At 38.8% G+C, this 19,638-nt stretch overlaps 2 protein-coding genes, 1 long non-coding RNA gene and 1 other non-coding gene across 5 annotated transcripts; 3 read left to right on the top strand and 1 right to left on the bottom strand.

The window, feature by feature from the left end:
• Nucleotides 1–2,601: 2,601 nt before the first annotated feature.
• Nucleotides 2,602–8,791, top strand: LOC103955752 (alpha-amylase 3, chloroplastic-like). 2 transcript variants are annotated; one of them, XM_009367656.3, is made up of 15 exons: nucleotides 2,602–2,812; nucleotides 3,348–3,502; nucleotides 3,667–3,727; nucleotides 3,820–5,314; nucleotides 5,397–5,428; nucleotides 5,599–5,731; nucleotides 6,123–6,220; nucleotides 6,522–6,566; nucleotides 6,731–6,836; nucleotides 7,159–7,285; nucleotides 7,427–7,542; nucleotides 7,678–7,754; nucleotides 7,925–8,059; nucleotides 8,221–8,289; nucleotides 8,390–8,791. In XM_009367656.3, the coding sequence occupies exons 2-15, from the start codon at nucleotides 3,354–3,356 to the stop codon at nucleotides 8,660–8,662; spliced, it is 2,916 nt and encodes a 971-aa protein (XP_009365931.2). In that variant the 5' UTR covers nucleotides 2,602–2,812; nucleotides 3,348–3,353; the 3' UTR covers nucleotides 8,663–8,791. The 2 variants fall into 2 exon arrangements, with proteins under 2 accessions (XP_009365931.2, XP_048433954.1); XM_048577997.1 differs by lacking the exon at nucleotides 3,348–3,502.
• Nucleotides 8,792–9,376: 585 nt separating this feature from the next.
• Nucleotides 9,377–9,449, bottom strand: TRNAA-UGC. Its single transcript has one exon. It is a non-coding gene; the product is annotated as a tRNA-Ala (tRNA).
• Nucleotides 9,450–11,423: 1,974 nt separating this feature from the next.
• Nucleotides 11,424–13,243, top strand: LOC125474397. The gene is made up of 3 exons (XR_007255957.1): nucleotides 11,424–11,685; nucleotides 12,549–12,827; nucleotides 13,029–13,243. It is a non-coding gene; the product is annotated as an uncharacterized LOC125474397 (long non-coding RNA).
• A 31-nt stretch (nucleotides 13,244–13,274) lies between these two features.
• Nucleotides 13,275–19,503, top strand: LOC103955695. Its single transcript, XM_048577996.1, has 8 exons — nucleotides 13,275–14,744; nucleotides 14,826–15,285; nucleotides 15,557–16,469; nucleotides 16,536–17,353; nucleotides 17,501–17,549; nucleotides 17,656–17,897; nucleotides 18,035–18,142; nucleotides 18,573–19,503. Exons 1-8 carry the CDS (start codon nucleotides 13,403–13,405, stop codon nucleotides 18,799–18,801), a joined length of 4,161 nt encoding a protein of 1,386 aa, XP_048433953.1. The 5' UTR covers nucleotides 13,275–13,402; the 3' UTR covers nucleotides 18,802–19,503.
• Nucleotides 19,504–19,638: the final 135 nt, after the last annotated feature.

Genomic DNA, 19,638 nt, shown 5'->3' with positions numbered 1-19,638 from the left:
AAGAATTTGGACCATGGGATGTCCACTGGCGCGTCTTAAACAAGATTTCCGTCACGCAAGCGGCCTCGAAATCGATCACCGCTCGTTGGGCTTCAACAACTTGAGTGGATTCATTTCCAGCGGTTACTCGCACCTGTGTACGATGGAAAGGATCGGCGGTAGAAGGAATCGAAATCTGTTCGTCCGCCCCATCAAGACTCCTCCTACTCGTCAGGACACTAATTATAAGGTCGCCGATATCTACCGCCTCGTACCTTTTGTTATCGCAGTCTTTCTGTACTTTGTTTTCACCATCGACACCGACAACGATAACATGAAACACTAGTGATGTCAGCCTTTGAGGAGGAGGAGGAGGAGGAGGAGGCCTCTGATGTTTGTTTCTTTAATTTCCGCGAGATCTTAGGCTAGGCTGATTAGGCGAGGCTTGGCTTAGGGTTTGTTGTATTTTCCGCGAGGTCAAGAAGGTGCATGCATGGTGAGGAGATATTTTGGGTGAATACGACTTCTTGGCACAATATGATGTTCTTTTAGAAAATCTTGATGTAATAGTATAATTCCATTACAAAAAGCTTCTACGTTTTACTTCATTTTCTTGATATTTCCAGTTTGATGTTTTGTCTACGTACTTTTCTTATTTATTTTTTATGTAATTTTGCAATCTTTATTATATTTAGAGGTAGACGGACACGTGAGAACGAACCTTGATGCAATATAATAATTGTTTCTTTATAACCAAAATGTTATGAGTACGAGTCTTGAAATTAAACTCTTTAAAAATTAAGGGTACGACAATCCATACGATAGATGTTGCTCCTCACTCTCACGTACATAACAGAAAACCTTGCTCTCTTGAGTCGCCCTTAGAACTGCACAGACACGTGATCTGGATAGTGAATCCCAAATTTTTTTGAGGTTTTTTGAAATGGGTCAAAGTAACAAAAAATTCGATCTATTTCAAAAATCAAAAATCATTAAAAATTAAATTTATTTCACAAAATAATTTATAAAATTAAACCTATTTCAAATTTTTTCATTTTCAGAGATCTGCCTTTGTCTTCCATATTGCTTTCCACGAGTTTATTAAAAGATCTGGGAAAAGTGAGCTGCCTTTTGCAGGTGGGCCTGTTTGCTCGTGCGAGATCCCGTGAGTGTGAGCCAACCGTTAAAATGACTGAACTACCCTTACAAAATGACTAAAGTACCATTAATGAGTGATATTGTAAGTAATTTTCTTGTTAGCAAATAAATACCTTAAAAATTTAAAGAAAAACTAATAAAAAGGGTTTGAAAATTTTGAGTTTTAACGATAATGACAAGATAAAAGGTAAAAGGAATAGTACTAGGATTGACTTTTTAGTGTGAAAATATGATTTTTCGTTAAAGTGAACAGTACCGGAAGTTTTTTGTTAAAATTCCCAAAATTTAAACCCTAATAACATGTCTACTTATCTTAGATTCTCAAGCGAAGCTCACACAAAATCAAGAATTCAACCTCTAAAGAAATGATTTGGATCCCTAAGTTGGGAAGTAACATTATAATTGCTCAAGAAAAAACTCATTATGAGTCTGTATTTTGTGTTCATTCTACGCTTCTACTGTTTTTAAAATGTCAAATTTGTCCAAATTTAGTCAAGAATAATTTGTTTAGGACATGAGTATTTTAATAATACTGGTTTCAATTCAAACTCAGTGCATTGGTAAAACAATTTTTGTAGAATTAATATTGGGTAGTGCTATTCACATCTATTTTTATTTTCCACACATCTTATTAAATTTGTGTCCATTGATATTGTTCAATTCATTTAATCCGACAGTCAAAAATTGAGAGGGTGCATGGAAAGTAAAAATAGGTGTGTGAATAACAACACCCTTAATAATTTCATCCCCTTGATAGACTCCGAATTTCCGACTCATCCTCAATTCTTTGAAAGGTCGATTACCCAAGAAAATTTGCCTATTTATTTAAATCCAAGTTCGAAACCCATTCGCCTAAATTGAATAGTTTCGGATATCGTTCTAAAAATTCCCGTCTAGCACTCTCTAATTAGTCTTTACGCATTTTAAAATTAAGAAAGTGCGCCTAGAGTCACTTAGGCGTTCGCCTAACCCACCTAGGTCGTGACTTCCACTTAGACATAAAATTGTTAACATTTTATTTTGTCAATAAGACTTGGATGAACACTCATTCAATGTTTGTTCCCCATGTTTTCAATATCTTCTAATACTTTCTAATCTATATATCATTTTATTTTGTAATTTATGTATCCCAATACAATTATGTGTTTTTTTTAAGTATAAATAGACACTTATTATATAATAATATAATAAATTTACTTAAATTTGCCTAGCCTGCATAAGCCTCGCTTGAATGCTAGGCCCTAACCCACCGCTCGACAGCGTCTAGCGTCTTTTAGAGCATTGGTTTCGAATTCCCTCACCAATAAGTTTCAATGTTTCATGACCTTTTATTGTTATAGAAGAAAATTGATGGTGCATGCATATTATTGGGGGGTATTAAAGTCATTACATGGATGGTCAAACACAATGGGGTGCCCCTGAACTTGAGTGGAAGCCGCTTACCATTGCCAATTTGACGCCGCGTACAAAAAAGCTTTAGGCCTCTCAGTCCCTGCGCCATTGCATTTCTTCTCCTCCTATTTCTCTGCTCTCTCTCTCTCTCTCTCTCTCTCTCTCTCTCATCCTAATCCAATAATCCGTCCACACTAACAATTCCCCACATTTTTTCTTATCCTTCCCAGAATCATGGGGTCTCTCCAACTCCTTTCAGATTAGCTCAACCGTTTTCCACCAGGTTTTTATATCTATACGTTTTCTGTATAATTATATTCCTCTGTGTGCATGAATTTTTTGGGAATCTGAAGGAAATATGGATCATCTGATCAAGTGTTTGAATTTCTGTAAAATGTCATGTGATGTGATCGTTAATGTGGACATGCATGTGTGTTTAGTTTGATCATTGATGAATTTGGTTTTCTGGGTTACTATTGCTTGAATTTTTGAAATTTAATTAGTAGTTGAATTTCGTGGAACTTGAAGTCGTAGAATTTGGGTTTTGTTTGGAAAAGTCATATTTTTATTTTGTTGTTTGTAATATTTTATTGTAAAATAAACAATTTGAAGTAAAAATTATGTAAATACTCTTTAATTTGATGAAATAAGTTTTCTGGGTTCGCATTGTTTAATTTTTTTAAATTTGACTTGTAATTGAAAATTGTGAAGCTTAAATTATAGAATCTGGGTTTTGTTGGAACAAGATTATTTATTTATTTTTATGTTTTTGTGTGCCTAATATCTTGGTAAAGATCAGAACTTTTAATTTCTTGCAGGAAGAGATGGGTACAATTTCATTGCCTGAAATGGCAGTTGGGGTTATTCACCACTGCCCCTTTGCATCTTCAGGTCCACATTGCAAGTATGATAGGAGTGTATGCCGCCTGGGGCGGCGTCCTCTTGTCCTCAGAACTAATTCGAATAGAAAAAAGTGTGTAATTTCTCTCCGCTGATGCGCCTGTGAATTTATAATTTCATTCCTACATTGTTTGTTGACATTTTACTATATTTCTTTCTTTTAAATGTGGCGGAAACTGTTGTAAGTTATTTGAAGGTTGCGTTTTCAATATGATGACCAAAACAAAATTCGTGCAGGAACCTTTTCTACACGCCACATTGGCTATGTAAATCAAGAACTAGTATTTTTTCAAGCATGGTAATGTCTCTTCATGCTAAAGGAATGATGTATTTCTCCTCATAGTATTCACAGCTTTTGCGACTCATGGCTTCTGATTTATTTTTTTACAGGATGATTCCACTGACACTTTTACCGACGTGGCTAACACTTCAGGTAGTAGTGAAGTGTTGAATATAGAAGATGAATTGATGACAGCTAGGAAAGCTCTTTTGGAGGCCCAAGCTAGACAAGAAGCCATTGAGAAAGAGAGAGATCAATTGCTTGAAGAGTTAGCATGTTCCGAGGCTAAACAACAGGAATATGTTGCTACCATATTGCATGACAAGGAATTGACTATTGCAGAACTTGAGGCAGCCAAGTCACTGTTCCATCAGAAGCTGCTGGAATCAGTTGAAGAGAAGTTCAGCTTAGAGTCTAAGTTAGTTCTTGCAAAACAGGATGCGGTTGAACTTGCGGTACAAGTAGAAAAGTTAGCGGAAATTGCTTTCCAGCAGGCCACATCTCACATTCTACAAGATGCCCAGATGAGGGTTTCAGCGGCAGAAACTACAGCTGCTGAAGCAGCTTATCAGATAGAAAAACAAATTAAGGAGGTGACTGAAGGTAGTATATTGTTAATTGTGGAACAGTCAAAACTTGCAATAGAGAAGGCACTGGATGCGGCGGAAAAATCTGGTGACTATGCATCAAAAGCAGTACTAGAATATACTGAAGGTGTGAGTCCACTGGATGAGCTTGCTTCCCTTCAGTCAAAAAATATTATGTTACAGGGTGCCATAAAAGATTTAGAATCTCAGTTGTTGCTGACAAGAAGTGACGTTGATAGGTTGAAGTTGGAGTTGGAAAAGGCCCTTGCACATGCAAATGCGTTTGAGGTCCGAGCTAATGATGCTGAGAAAGCATTGCTTGAATTTCAGGAATCCAGTAGGAAAAATACTCTCCAGAAAGAGGAGGAAATTATGTCTTTGATAGAGAAAATAAAGAAAGATACGTCAGAAAGAAAGAAGTCTTCTTCTAAGGCTTTCAAGGCTGAGTTGCAAAGCATTAGGGATGCTATTGGAGCTGCCAAAGAAATGGCACGTACGAAAGATGACGCATACTTGAGAAGATGTGAAGCACTGCGAAGATCACTGAAGGCATCTGAAGCTGCTACAAAGATGTGGAGACAGAGAGCAGAAATGGCAGAATCATTATTATTGAAGGACAGATCACTGGGTGAGGGGGATGAAGATTCTATTTATGTTGTTAATGGTGGGCGGATAGACCTTTTGACAGATGATGATTCACAGAAATGGAAACTTATAAGTGATGGCCCTCGCCGAGAGATACCTCAATGGATGGCTAGGAAAATTCGTACTATCAGTCCCAGGTTCCCTCCAAGAAAGATCGATGTAGCTGAAGCCTCGAGTTCAAAGTTCAGATCTTTGAATTTGCCCAAACCTGATGAAGTATGGTCTATAGCTAAGGAAAAGCCAAAGGAGGGCGATACACTTATTGAGCATGTGCGTGAGAAAGAAACAATAGAAAAGAAACGAAAAGCTCTGGAGCACGTTCTTCAGAGGAAGACCATACAATGGCAGAGCACCCAGGAACAAACAAAGTTAGGTTAGTTTTCTTGTGTTCCCAAAATTGCTTAATGTTACTGAGAAAAAATGAGGCCTGTATCTGACTTGAGACTTCAATGCAGAGCCAGGAACTGGAACTGGACGTGAGATCGTGGTATGTATTTTCATACCAATTGGTTGAAATAGTAATATGTCATCCTAATTGTAGTAAAGATTGGTTATGCAAGAATAGATTTTCAAGTTTACTTTGATCAAAATATGCCTTCTACTCTCTCTCTCTCTCTCTCTCTCTCTCTACTGACTCTTATTCTTTTGCTTTTGAAGTTTCAAGGCTTCAATTGGGAAAGCTGGAGAAGGCAGTGGTACTTAGACTTAGCTCCTAAAGCTGCTGATTTATCTAAAATTGGGGTAACGGCAGTGTGGTTCCCACCACCAACAGAATCTGTCGCTCCTCAAGGTACATCTCTTCCTCGTCCATTTTGTTTAGTTTTTATCTCTCTTGTTAACGCAATTAAATACAGCAAGATTAATGACTTTTAAGATCTTCATGTGCATGCATATAATCATTCTGGATGGCAATGATATCGTTTAGGTGTTATTGTTGCATACTTAACAAGTTGCCTGATCTGAAGTACTTTTCTTTTGTTAAGTTCTTAACATTTATATGGTATTCACATGCCACCTCCATGTGTGTGTGTTTATATGTTGCATCATACTTAGGGAGTTAGGACCTGCATTAGTATATTTAGTAGCATAAAAACATGAAAACATGATTTGATGAAGTTTGCAGCTCTTCAGTAATTTTGTACAGAGTTTGTAACCAATTACCAATATGAAATGACTCACAGGTTATATGCCTTCGGACCTTTACAATTTGAACTCAGCATATGGTACTGTGGATGAACTTAAACACTGCATTGAGGAAATGCATTCTCAAGATCTTCTGGTAGGTAGAATCTTAGGCATCGAAAATCAATCCTTGAACTATTTAATGGACTTTTGTATGATAAGAGGTTTCCGTTATTATCTTTTATTGTCCTTGTTCAAACAAGGCAAGTTGTTGAGAAAGTGCAATTCACTCGTCATAGGCTCAAAACAGAAATCGTCTTTGGCTAATCAGAACATAGGGCCCGATTCAGAATAATGCTATGCATATGTATAAGAATATTATCTACGTTTATTTTTTTGTTTAATTATCATATGTGAATAATCGTGTTGGATTAGTAACATATTTTGCCTGTGAACAGGCCCTGGGAGATGTTGTCCTAAATCATAGATGTGCTCATAAACAGGTAAACTGTTGATTTCCTGTTTCGAAACTTCATGGTAGTCTGTTTATGACATTAAAAACTTTCTGAAACACCTTTTCGTTGAGCACAACTTTCATGTTGCTAACTCAGTTGGTCATATTTGTTGTCATTCCTCTTGATAAAACTCACGTTCTTCCCGATTTCAGAGTCCAAACGGCATTTGGAACATTTTTGGTGGGAAGCTTGCTTGGGGGCCTGAAGCAATTGTTTGTGATGATCCAAATTTTCAGGGCCAAGGAAATCCTTCAAGTGGTACTTTATTTTTTTTCTTTGATTTTTGGGTGATACACAAACATTTTTTTCCTTTTTTGCCCCACGTGACCTTCTTTCAGAAATTAAGGAAGCAAATATTCTGTAAATTTTATGAGACATAATCTGAGCTTCACTCCTGCTCTTGATTGTTTGATATAGTTTACGTAAAACAGTTCCGACTTGAGCAAGACATGCTATATACTACCCCACATCAGTGCGGGAATGTTGGGATAACCTCATGAAGTTTACATATGCATGTCTTGGAGACTACCAGAAATTTCAGCTTACCCTTGTACCCATCTGCTGTTGGTGCTGTGTGTAGGGGATATATTCCATGCGGCACCCAATATTGATCATTCGCAGGAATTTGTAAGAAATGATATAAAGCAGTGGCTAAATTGGCTTCGGAATGATATTGGTTTTGATGGATGGCGCCTTGACTTCGTAAGGTGAGAGTTCTTTCTTTTGGGGGGGCCAAAGGCCCAAGGTGTTTTCTTAGTTTGACCCAATGTTCAGATGTCTGAATCTTTAGAAAAAAATTTCTCCCTTTAATCCCTAGCATGCAATTAATTCCTTTTGTGTTGTTCCAGAGGCTTCTCTGGCACCTATGTAAAAGAATATATTGAAGCTTCGGTTCCTGCATTTGCTATTGGAGAATATTGGGACAGCTTAGCTTATGAACATGGAAATTTGTGTTACAATCAAGGTACGAACTTGTGAACTGCAAGAGACGATTATACACCGCCTTAGTAAAACTCGTATGTGGCCAGAAACAATAATATGGTTACTGTTTTGCTCATTATGGACACATATGACAATGTTAAATTTTTTGGTTCTCTAGATGCTCACCGGCAACGGATTGTTAATTGGATCAATGCCACAGGCGGCACTTCCTCGGCATTTGATGTCACAACAAAGGTACTCTAGACTGCATCTGCTACATCCTATATTAGTTTGACTCACATACATTAGGCTTAAGAACAATGTCACTAGGACCGTGGGGAAAAATCGAAAAGTAGTCTGATGTAATTTATGTTGTGTGGCTGCATATTTGAGCCCAATGCATACTTAGCATTGCAATTTTGCAGGGAATACTCCACTCTGCTCTTCATAACCAATATTGGAGGCTAATAGATCCTCAAGGGAAACCAACTGGAGTTTTGGGATGGTGGCCCTCTCGTGCTGTCACGTTTTTGGAGAACCACGACACAGGATCAACACAGGTCTCTCTTTCACACATGCATGCACGCGCACACAAGCACTGAAAGCAAATATCCCCATTAACGATGCCATATAACCATTAACGAAGCACAAGAAGCCCGTCACTGGTTTTTAACTGCTAGACTCCTGACGTATGAACTTTCTTTCTCTCTTTTTATGTCAGGGTCACTGGCCATTTCCACGAGATAAGCTTACACAGGGATACGCGTACATCCTAACTCATCCCGGAACAGTGAGTTCTCAATCCCCTCAGTTTCCATTTCTTACTTTACGACTAGCTGCTATTAAACTTCGCAATCTGCAATCTTTACGTTCTTACCTCTGTTGTGCAGCCTGTCATTTTCTATGACCATTTATACGACTTTGGTCTCCATGACATCCTAACTGAGCTAATCGATGCTCGTAGAAGGGCCGGGATCCATTGCCGGAGCTCGGTGAAGATATACCACGCGAACAATGAAGGTTACGTTGCACAGATAGGTGATACACTGGTAATGAAGCTCGGACATTTCGATTGGAACCCGTCGAAGGAGAATCATCTGGAGGGGAGCTGGCAGACGTTTGTTGACAGAGGATCGGATTACAAACTGTGGGTACGACAGTAGTCTAGTACGATTTAAATGGAAACGTATACATATATATACTTGTAACACCTGGGATTAATAAATAATTGTAACTTCTTGGCACCAGGAATAACTGCAAATATAATGCAAAAGAAAACAATTGTTTTGGCAGCAATATTCTTCGTAAATAAAGAAGGCTTTTTGGCCAAAATGGATCATGAGGTTGACATAATTCGTTACTTTGATACCTGGGATTTAAAATCAATAGAAGTCGTCCTCGAGATTGTCCATCGTCAATCATTTTAGTCATTTAGTAAAAAAAATCTTCGTTAATTTGAAGGTATTTTTGTCAAATCAACCTTTCTACTTGAAAGGGTGGTTTTTTCAATTTGACAGAGATTTTGTATAGAATGACCAAATGATTGACAATGGACAATCTCAGAGACCATTTTCAATTGATTTAAATTTCAAATACCATTTTGACTAAAAAACTAATAAAAAAAACAAGCCAAAATGTAGATGTCCGATTGCCTAATGAAATGATGTGACCTCCTTATTTACTTTATCTAATTATAAATGAAGTATAAATAGTATAACAATATGAAAGACATCTAGATAATCAATAACATGTCAATATGCTTATGAAGCCATCCAATCGACGATGTGATAACATGTCCGATTGCCATGCGACGATGTGATAGCAGCAAAACTGGTTAAGAAACAATAATAAGAAAATACATTTAAAAATGGTTGTTTTGGAGATGCAGGGGATCGAACCCTGTACCTCCCGCATGCAAAGCGGGCGCTCTACCATTTGAGCTACATCCCCATCTTGCTAATTCTTCTCATATCAAATATAACTATTTTTATTTTACAAAATCATCAATCATGTGCTCTTTCTCTATCTGGGCAGGGATTTGGATCCCAGAATCCAAATTGTATATCATGCAATCAGAAATCATTTGATTTTTATTATTTAAAATTAAATATAAATAGTAATTAACAAAAACTGACCGCACGATATACGATGAACGGTTAAGATGTGAGGATCTCTAAGATATCCATAAAAAGAATTTGAAGAGGATCCTCCTCTGGGTGGAATGAGATCCAAGTTGGATTTGTGTCGGAGCGTGGACCTAGACATTGTTACCATTCAAGAGAAAATAAGAGATCTGAATCATTCATCTTTAAATTTGTATGTAATGAATTAATGAAAGGGAGTTTTAATGAAAAGTCTATGATACTGTTCATTTTAACGAAAAACTATATTTTTACATTAAAAAGTCAAACCTGATACTATTCACTTTACCCTTTATTTTGTCCTTATCGTTAAAACTCAAAGTTTTCAAAATATTTCCACTAGTTTTCCTCTAATAAAATAAGTTAATGAAAATATAAAATTAAAATTAAATAGTTCAAATCTCTTTATCTACGGACACTAGACACAGAAATCCAAAGCGATTTCAATCTTATCAGGGCAATTTAAAAATGTAGGAATGCACCCACCAACTTTGCCACATCAGTGTTACTGTGTATGCAAGCAAAAACGACAACTCAAGTCAAAGTCTCAGCTGCACAAATCCCGGAGTCAAAGCAAAATCGACGACCTGAGTCAAATTCTCAACCTTACCACCAATATTATTAATTTTTAGATCTTTATTTATTCACATTATTAAAAATAATGATGTATCCTGTTATTTGCATTAAAATGTACCCCATGATTTTTCGTTGAATTAATTGGGAGCATGACACATGTACTAAGAATCAGAAACATAGGGCAATAAATGGCAAGACTTGGGGAAGGAAAATTAAAAACTCCATCACCAAACCCTACTACACTCTTCTATCTTTAAACTACATAAACACATCTTATTTCATATTACGATGACACAAGTTGGTTATGTAGATGCTAATGACTGTTGCTAGTTTTAGTTGTTCAAGCGTTTGTGCATAAATTATGAATATATATATATACACATTAACGGTTTGAAATTGTCACATGTAAGCTGTATTTAGAAAAAAGTTGTTGTCGGTTAATTACTTTGTGATGAATATGAACCCTTTGAGTTCGCTTACTACATACATGAACGATTACAAAAATCCACTTCTAAGTTTCATTTAGGGGAATGCTATTGTCCAATCTTAACCCTTATGACAAAAAACAAGCAGGAGCCGAAAAGATGATGATTTACACTGCAGCGAATGTCAGCAGTTTAAGTATTTCTCATCTCAAACTCGTAAATTTAGCTAATACAAAACCTAAATTTAGCAGACGTTATTGGGCCTTGAAAGTTAGGTGGCTTGGCCCAAACATATGACAACCCTAGATAATTAAGCACTTAAACCCACCCACTTATCCCTAATCGTTTGCTTAAACCGGCGGCGGGAAAATAAACCCAAAAAAAAAAAAAGAAATAAATATTTACTTATTAAGCACATTTACAAAATTCTCTAAAAAAAGAAAAAGAAAAGAAAAAGTTCCAAAGTTCGGCCTGAAAAATAAAGTGCACCGGCCCACGCGTGGACAAAAGCGCGTGACGTCCGAATATCCCGTCCACTTTTTCCTTTCGAGCCACAAGCAATGACGCACACTTACTTGAGCCTACGTCACACTACCATATCAACCGTCGATATCCCAGATGTCGTCATCTGACGTCCATAAACGGAGGGCGCACCAACTCCCGCGAAGCACAATAACACCTCTATCCCCGTGCCGTAGGTTCGGGTACTCAACAATACCCGAACCTGGGTTCGGACCCCGAGCCTGAGGCAGCATTTTCTTCTGAGACTCTCTGTGTTTGTTGGAAAACATATTTTTCGGAGCGGTGTTTTGGTTGGATCGCTTTATCGTCGGCTTCGGGTCCGAAAAATGGATTGCGGTTTCTCACTTCTCTGGTCCTAGAGAGAGAAAGTTCGGTTCCGGAGAGATAGAAGGAGCCATTTGCGACGTCGTTTTGGAGCTTAAACAACTGTGGTGTGAATTGGGAGCTGTAAAAGAAGCAGAAACGACGCCGTACTGTTCGCGTTCTTGAAGAACCCTAATTCCCCTGGATTGGGATCACACTGTGAGCTCCCAACTCTCCGCTTTTTGCTAGTTTGCCCTTCTGAGTTCACACTCTGTTGGTTTAGCTTGTAAGAGTGAGACATTAGAGTTGGAACTGCTGAGGTTTGCTGTTTCTAATTTTAGTCGAATTACCTCGGAAATTGTTAAATTCAGGTGGTTTGTTAGTAGTTTTGGGAGAATTGGGGTTTCATTGATTGTTGGGTGGAGATTTTGTTGGATTTTTTAGGGTTTTTGAGTGTAAAGTTTGAGTTTTGCTTATGATTTAATTTGGGTTTCTGTTGCTTAATGATAGTGTTTAAGTGCTTTGTTTAGCCTTTGATTTGTTTTTCGAAATCCCGAGTTCGCATTAAGCTTAAGTTTCTGCTGAATTTGCAATTTCGGGGGTTTGCTCTCTTTCCCATCTTTTGGTATTAGCTCAAATACTCTCATAAGAGTCGTAAATTCGAGTGCTGAAAAGAAAATTCAACTGTGAATATCGAAAAGTTCGAATTTTTGTCATTTCAAATAATTTAGGAAAGTTTGAATCTTGTAGCTGGGCACCCAAGCCCCTAACACACACACACACACACACATCTCTCTCTCTCTCTCTCTCTCTCAGAAGTCATATTTGCAAGCAACCGAATACTACTAGTTGTTTGACACTTGATTGGAATTTGTAACTTTGATGTCGTAGGTTCCAATTGGAAAACTGTTTTAGCGGTTCTCCATAAATGAGACCGGCTTGAGTTTGAAATCTGATGTAACTGTATTTTCGAGGTTTTTCCATGATTAAATTTTCGACATTTTACTGGCTTTATTAATTGATATTTTGTCAAAATTGTCTGTCAGTACTTCTAATCTCAATGTTTCCAATGAAATATGCAGGAAAGTTGGAGAATGCCCGGCAGAATTGCGGGGATCAGGGTATCTTATGCATAATGGTCTCATAAACAGTCGTAGCTCTTTTTCACAGAAACAATTAGCTGAGAAATTTGGTGCCTGGGAATTTAATGCCTGGTAACGAAATTGAAGGCAGGATCCACAATTTTTATGAACAAGACAACTATACCCGTCAATCTCAAGTTGCAGACGGTAATTGGCCTGTGCATATTTATAATCAATGGCATGGAAAACAAAGAGAGACAAGTAATGTGCAACAACTAGGTACAAGGGGCTTCATTTTTTATGGCCTTCTTGATTGCTTTATGAGTTCCATGTTTTGATTGTCATGACTGCATTGGAATTTGCTTTTTGTTTCCCAAATAGTGGATAAATCTTTGAATTTTCCCCCAGGACAGTTGCATAATGTAAAATACCAAGTTTGTGTTTTTGAATGCCCTAATGTATCCGTTGTGGCATTTGCAGATTTTGGGAGAGGACGGGGTGGTGAGTCTTTGAGTTTTGATAAAACATATACACAGTTGGCTCAGAAACCGGAATTGTCCCATATTCAAACTAGAAACCAACATCTGGAGACGAATGGGTTTATGCTTGGATGGCAGGATTTGCAGGAAAGCCAGTTTTTCGATGATAGCTCAGTTTTTGTTCCACTTTCTTTAACTTCGAGAGGCTTATCTATCCTTCAATCAGAGCAAGAAAATGCATCGTGCGATAGTCCCACTTTGACAACCAATTCAGAAAGGTCTGAAATTACTGAAGCTTCCAGTGAGTTTAACTTTGTTGGAAGGCAGCAACAACTTGTGAGGGGACAACAACAAGGCATTCCACAGATTCACTCGATGCAGCAGTCTGGGTACAATGACATGCAGATGTTGCAGCAGCACCTGATGTTTAAGAAACTGCAAGAACTTCAGAGGCAGCAGCAACTACAACAGTTCGGTGATGCAAGGCAACATAATGCAGTAAATCAGCTCTCTGCAATTAATAAGCAGGCTTCAGGGGTTCAGTTTTCACCTCTAATCAATGGAACACCCGTTAATGATACGCCACAAATGTTTATGAACTGGGTGCAGAGGGGTGGATCTCCGGGAGGACAAAATATTTCTAATAGAGTTATTTTTTCTCAAGAGCAAGGTCAAACTTTGAGCTCGATGGGTCTTGCTCCTCAGCAGTTTGATGCATCTTTATATGGTACTCCTGTTGCTAGTGGAAGAGGGACTATGAATCAGTATTCCCATCTTCCGGCGATGTCTCATGATTCTGAAAATTTGTTGACCAAGGCTAATGATCAAATGCAGAAGCCTGCTATGCAGCCATCAGCCTTCAATAACTCATTTGTAGGTGATCATTGTACAACTGCTTCTCCGGACCAGGTTTGCTCGCCTCAAGGGGCTTTCGTATCCCGACAAGGCTTTCAGGGAAAAAATGTATTTGGACAAGTTATTACTCAGGGTTCAAATTGTGGATCCACATTGGGTAACCTCCAACAAGGGGATACCTTGCAAACAAATACATCACTACAGGAGCTCAGTGGAAAGCAAGATCAAGCTGGCTGGCCGGGAATCTTTCAGCAAAAAACAATGCAGCATGGCCCTTCCCAGGGTTTGGTTCCCCTCGATCCAATGGAAGAGAAGATTTTGTTTGACATGGATGATAGTACTTGGGATTCGTCTATGGGAAAGCAGAGTGATATTGGGGCTGGAGGCTTTGGAAATGCATTCGAATGTTCATTTCCTTCTCTCCAAAGTGGAAGCTGGAGCGCGCTTATGCAGTCTGCTGTAGCAGAAGCTTCTAGTAGTGATACCGCCCAACAGGAGGAGTGGAGTGGGTTGACTTTTCAGAATACCGAGCTGTCAACTGGTAATCAGCCTTCAAACATCGTGGACAATGAGAACCAAGGAAGTTGGGCTGATAACAATCTGCAGAGTGTCTCTTCCTTAAGTTCAAAACCTTTTCCCATGCATAATGACTCAAGTGTTAGTTCTAGCTTCCCTGGCTTTCCACAGCCAGACATCCAATTCACACCTGAGCATCGAGAAGGGTTTCACCAGGATGAATCTCATGAGTCCATTCAGAAGTCTCCCAAAAGTTCTAGCGAGTGGTTGGATCGTAACTCTCAGCAGGTTCAGCCACACATGCGTTTGGACAACACATGGCCCAGTCAAAGCAGTAAACCAGAAGGTAAGAATGTTCATTTTCAATCCTCTAATGGAAATGATGCTAATTTTCGTTTCCCTGATATTGTGGGTGATTGTTGAACAGGTGATATTACTGAAGGCATGTACAATAGGAACTCTGAGAACCATATGTGGATTAGGGATGGTGATTCCAGGGTAACTTCATTTTCCAGATCAACTGGACAATTGGAGCAAGTACATTTTGGTTCAGAGAGTATTCTTAGGAACAGAGAAAATTCCAATATTTTTAACTTTCATTCTCTGCAAAATTCACACATGACTAATGTCCATCAGGAAACCAGTCACCAAGTCCAAGATAATAATAAGCTTGATCACGGGAAACATTTTATATCTAGCAACAAGGAGGACAATGAGGGCATTGGAGAAAAACAGCATCAAATGAGTAACAGCTCTCATGTTATGCAAAACTCTTATGGGAGGGAAGGTGGGACATATGAGCAGCAGCAAAATTGCTACCAGAGGGACAACTCGTATGACCGGAAATCAGAGGATTCTAGTGGCATGCGTGTGACTGCACAAACAAGGTAGTTTGCTTAAGAATAATGAGGGATTGAAAGTTCCAAATGGCTAATATTTCTTTTGAATACTAATGAACATTAAACATTCTCTCTGCAGCCTTCCTTATTAATTTCCATATGTATTCGCATTCGTTAGCATATGAAAATTAAATATTCTCTCTGCAGCCTTCCTTATTATTTACCTTATGTATTCACATTGGTAGCATGTGGGCATTAAACATTCTCTCTTCTATTTTGTATATTCTCGTGGAATCTTTAGATGGCTTAACCACAACAGTCAAAATATGCTTCATCTTCTTATCAGGGTTGATCAGTCGAAGGAGAATAGTTCTATCGCACAGTTTGGCCGTTCTGGATTTAACCCATTATCTGAGGTAACTGAGGCAAAAACTCCTGGAGCTTCTGTTTCTCATATCTACAATCAGTCTTCTGCTTCTCAAGGTTTTGCTTTGAAATTGGCTTCTCGATCTCAACGACAATCCATTTCAAACACTCTTTTCTCTTCTCAGGGTATGATCCATCCAGCTAGTAATCCAAATCAAATGCAAATGGATTCTAATTTAAGAGAGAAAAATCAGACCTGGTCTACTCTGTCCCCTTCTCAACCTTTGCCCCAATCACATGAATCATCACCGAGATCCCGTTGGGATGATAAATTTGGTATCGGGGGACAATCAAGCAGCCCTACGTCTTATAAGCATGGAAGCTCTATTGCAGAAATTACATCCAGTCCTACATTTTCAAGGAATCAGCGTCAAACGCAACATCTGTTTAATGTACCTGGTCCATCTAATCAGACAACATCACCTGGTTCTGCTGCAAAGCATGCATCTTCCAACCTTGCTCTATCTCAAGATACTTCTCAGCAAATTTTTGTCAACTCTGGTGGTCAACAATTCCCTGTTCTTGAAGCAGTTCCAGTTTCTCAGCCTTCTTTTATGTCAGGCATGCCTGCACGGGTTGGAGTATCAGTGAAGCCACAGAGTTTGTGGACAAATAACCAATGTCAGCAACATCTTTCTGGCATGGAAACTACTTCATTGGCTTCCAAGGAGCTAAATGGTCTAAATACCCAGGACGGTGGATATAGGTCATCTGAATTTGGCCATTCCCATACGAGTTTTCAAGGATTCATTTCTGCACAAGAGAAGCAGGGGGAAGAGACGACGTTTGATGCTTCACAGACAGGGGTAAGGAATGTCTCCGATCCTAGTGATTTTGCCTCTGGAACATTGTTGAATCATTCGCACCTGCAGGATCTTGGTGGAATACATCGTAGTGACAGCAATGGCCTGGCTCCCTCTGCAAGAAATCTTGGATTTCTTGGCCATGCTTTAAAACATTCACATGGATTTCGTCATGACCACTCCAGGCTGCACCAAGTGCAGGATACGAAGAATGAAGAGGCTGATCCAAGTAGCAGGGATCTGGATGTACAACAGATAACTGCTATGGCAGGACAGCAGTCAATTTATGGTCATAACAAGGATGGTGAACTGAATTCTCCATCAGCTCACAAGTTTTCGCCACTTGGAAACTCCAATGCGACAAATTTCCTGACGGATGCAAGAGAAGGTCCAAGTGTAAAAACTTCCTCACAATCTGCCTTCCAAGCCCAAGGCATGGTTGCATTTGGTGAAAGTGATTCTCAGAGTCCATCTATTGGCAATAATGTGTTACCTAATTATGCTGAAACTTCTCAGCCCAATCTAAGTATGGCATCGAACTGGTTTAAACAGTATGGGACCTTCAGAAATGGGCAGATGCAACCAACGTATGATGCAAGGCTTGATATGTCTTCCGCAGGGCAGACCTTGCTTGTGAAGCCTTCGCAAAGCCTAAACATACATTCTTCTGTGGAACAGATAGATGCTTCTGATGCTAACAGAGTATGGCCAAGTACAGCTACCAATTTGGTAGCAAGCGAACCCTTTGTAGCTCCTTATGTGTTACCTTCAGATGTCATTGATGAAAGTATGGCTATCGTGAGACCAAAGAAACGCAAAATTGAAACATCAGAGCTTCTACCATGGCACAAAGTGACAGAAGGTTCCAAAAGGGTTCAAGATGTCAGGTATTTACTATTGCTCCCCGTTTATTTTCTTTGTGTCAAATTTGGCATGTAGAAGATGAGGTATTCCTTTGTTCACGAAAGTGCACAGCTGATCCTCGGGTTGTTTATGCTGGTTCATTAACTTTTGGATTGCATTTTTTTATGCAGTCTGGCAGAGCAAGAATGGGCCTTGGCATGCAATCGGCAGACTGAGAAAGTGAGCTTCTAGTTAAATGGGTCACACCAGCAATTCATTCTACTTTAAAAAAATTCACAGGTATTTTGGATCCAGGTGTTTATGTATTATTCATTTTTAATGGCAGGTTGGACATGAGTTTGAAATGATTGAAGATGGACTTCCAATCCTTCGAACTAAGAGAAGGCTTATCTTCACAACACAGTTTCTGCAGCAATTGCTGGGCCCTGCACCAGCATCCATTCTCTCAGCAGACGCTGCTTTGTACTATGATAGTGTGACATATTTTGTTGCTAAATTATCATTAGGGGATGCGTGCACCCTGGCCTGCAGCAGCAGTACTGATGTGTCACTGAACGACAGTAATAAGTAAGTCACGTTTCATGGTTTTTTGAGAGAACCAGAGAGATTGTAAATTTGAAGTTTATAAGAAGTTCTTGAGCTACAAGTTGTATGGTTCGAGGTTTGGCCTTCTAAGAATTAATTTCTCTGCAATCATTTTGTAGGATTGGGGAAAAGCCTAAAGTTTCTGAAAATACTGAAATGCAGTATTTATCAAAAGCTGTGGAAGATTTCACTAATAGATCGAAGAAGCTGGAAAATGACCTACTGAGGTATGCCAAAGTTTTCTGTTCAGGAATTTTTTTTGACATTTCTAGTAACTACACTGTCATTCAGTCTTATTCGGGAACAAAAGGTAGAAAAATGTTTCTTGCAACTGACCATAAGCGGTTGGACTAAGGCTCAGTTGAGTATGCTTTTCCTTAATAACCAGATCTGCAACTCTGCTAGAAGTTTACATGGGGTGGGGTACTCATACATTTTTCCAAATTTTAATTTTGGTCACATATATTAGTAATTGTCAGAAATCAGCTACTTACCCTGTTCCCAAGGGTAAAAAAAAGGTTCCTTTGAATTCAGAACTACATGTCTTTTAGAAAGTGCGAAAATTGGGTAATCCTTAGAATTATGCCTTGCAAATCTGTCAGAATTCGGCCATTTAGTTCAATTTATTTTGTATCATGATGTCTTTTAATGATGCAGGTTAGACAAGGTTTCAATTTTAGACTTAAGACTAGAATGCCAGGAGTTGGAAAGATTTTCTGTCATCAACCGGTTTGCCAGGTTCCATATCCCCCAAACAGCTATGTCTGGGACCACTTCTTCATCCGGTACAGTTCCAACTGCACCAAAACCATTCCCCCAACGATATGTCACTGGACAGCCGCTGCCAAGACATCTACCAGAGGGTGTTCATTGTCTGTCACTATGATTGTGAATTGATTGCTCCTTCCCCCTGAATGCTCTTCCCTTTTCATCCATATGCATTCCAGATCCCGCTCATGCACCCGTTTATGATCACTTTTTACTGACATACATGCTAGCCTAGCATAGAAGAAAGAAGATTGAAAAAATGGAATGCAGGAAGTCAACCCCAAGTAACGAAAGCTGCTCGTTCATTTTTGAACCGACACCTATTGTTGTCATTTTTGGGAAAGTACATATTGTTCTCTTGTATATTTTGAAGAAGTTGCAAAGGAGAATAGGTAGAGTGCCTGAAGCAGCAGGAGGATGGTCGTTGGTACGAATGTCTCTTAGTGGCCCTAAGTTGTTGCATAAATTAGTTTTTAATCTAGCCATACCTAATTTATACAAGAATATCCGGTAGCTACGAGCACTGTCACTGTCATATTTCCTCTCTTTTTCTTCTCCTTTGCGCTCTTCGCCGTTTTTACAGGTCTTTTCTGCATGAAGCTGTGCTGGCTGAACCCAGGAGAAAGAGTTGGGATGTTGAAGATGAAAAACAGTTTAGTTAGTTAGGAAAAATTGAATAATATTATGAAGGTTGTAATTTTATGATCCAACAGATGCTTTGCTTACTCTGCAAACACTCCACCTCCAAAAACATGGGTGAGTTTTTTTTTTTTTTTTTTTTTTCCCTGCCATTAATGATAATATCTTTCTTGTTTTCTGATTGGTCACGTGTAAATGCTGGTACTTTTGCCTTTGGATTTTTGTAAGGGGGAGCACATAAGATCTATCGGAAAAGGTTGCCGAAGCTTCCAACTCCATTGGAACTTTGAATTTGTTTGTCTTTTGTTGTCCTCTT

The sequence above is a fragment of a genome, unplaced genomic scaffold (assembly GCF_019419815.1).
Source record: "Pyrus x bretschneideri cultivar Hongxiangsu unplaced genomic scaffold, Pyrus_bretschneideri_v1 Contig12, whole genome shotgun sequence".
Lineage (NCBI taxonomy): Eukaryota > Viridiplantae > Streptophyta > Magnoliopsida > Rosales > Rosaceae > Pyrus > Pyrus x bretschneideri.
Note: the sequence above shows the minus strand (reverse complement) of the source record. Positions and strands in the feature narration are given on the sequence as shown.

Coding starts and splice junctions, on each gene's coding strand:
- LOC103955752 (XM_009367656.3), top strand. CDS start 3,354: ATGGGTACAATTTCATTGCCTGAAATGGCAGTTGGGGTTATTCACCAC. Junction 3,503..3,666: donor ACTAATTCGAATAGAAAAAA/GTGTGTAATTTC, acceptor AAATTCGTGCAG/GAACCTTTTCTACACGCCAC. Junction 6,567..6,730: donor ATAGATGTGCTCATAAACAG/GTAAACTGTTGA, acceptor TCCCGATTTCAG/AGTCCAAACGGCATTTGGAA.
- LOC103955695 (XM_048577996.1), top strand. CDS start 13,403: ATGCAGCAGTCTGGGTACAATGACATGCAGATGTTGCAGCAGCACCTG. Junction 17,354..17,500: donor AAAAGGGTTCAAGATGTCAG/GTATTTACTATT, acceptor TTTTTTATGCAG/TCTGGCAGAGCAAGAATGGG. Junction 18,143..18,572: donor CTGGAAAATGACCTACTGAG/GTATGCCAAAGT, acceptor TTAATGATGCAG/GTTAGACAAGGTTTCAATTT.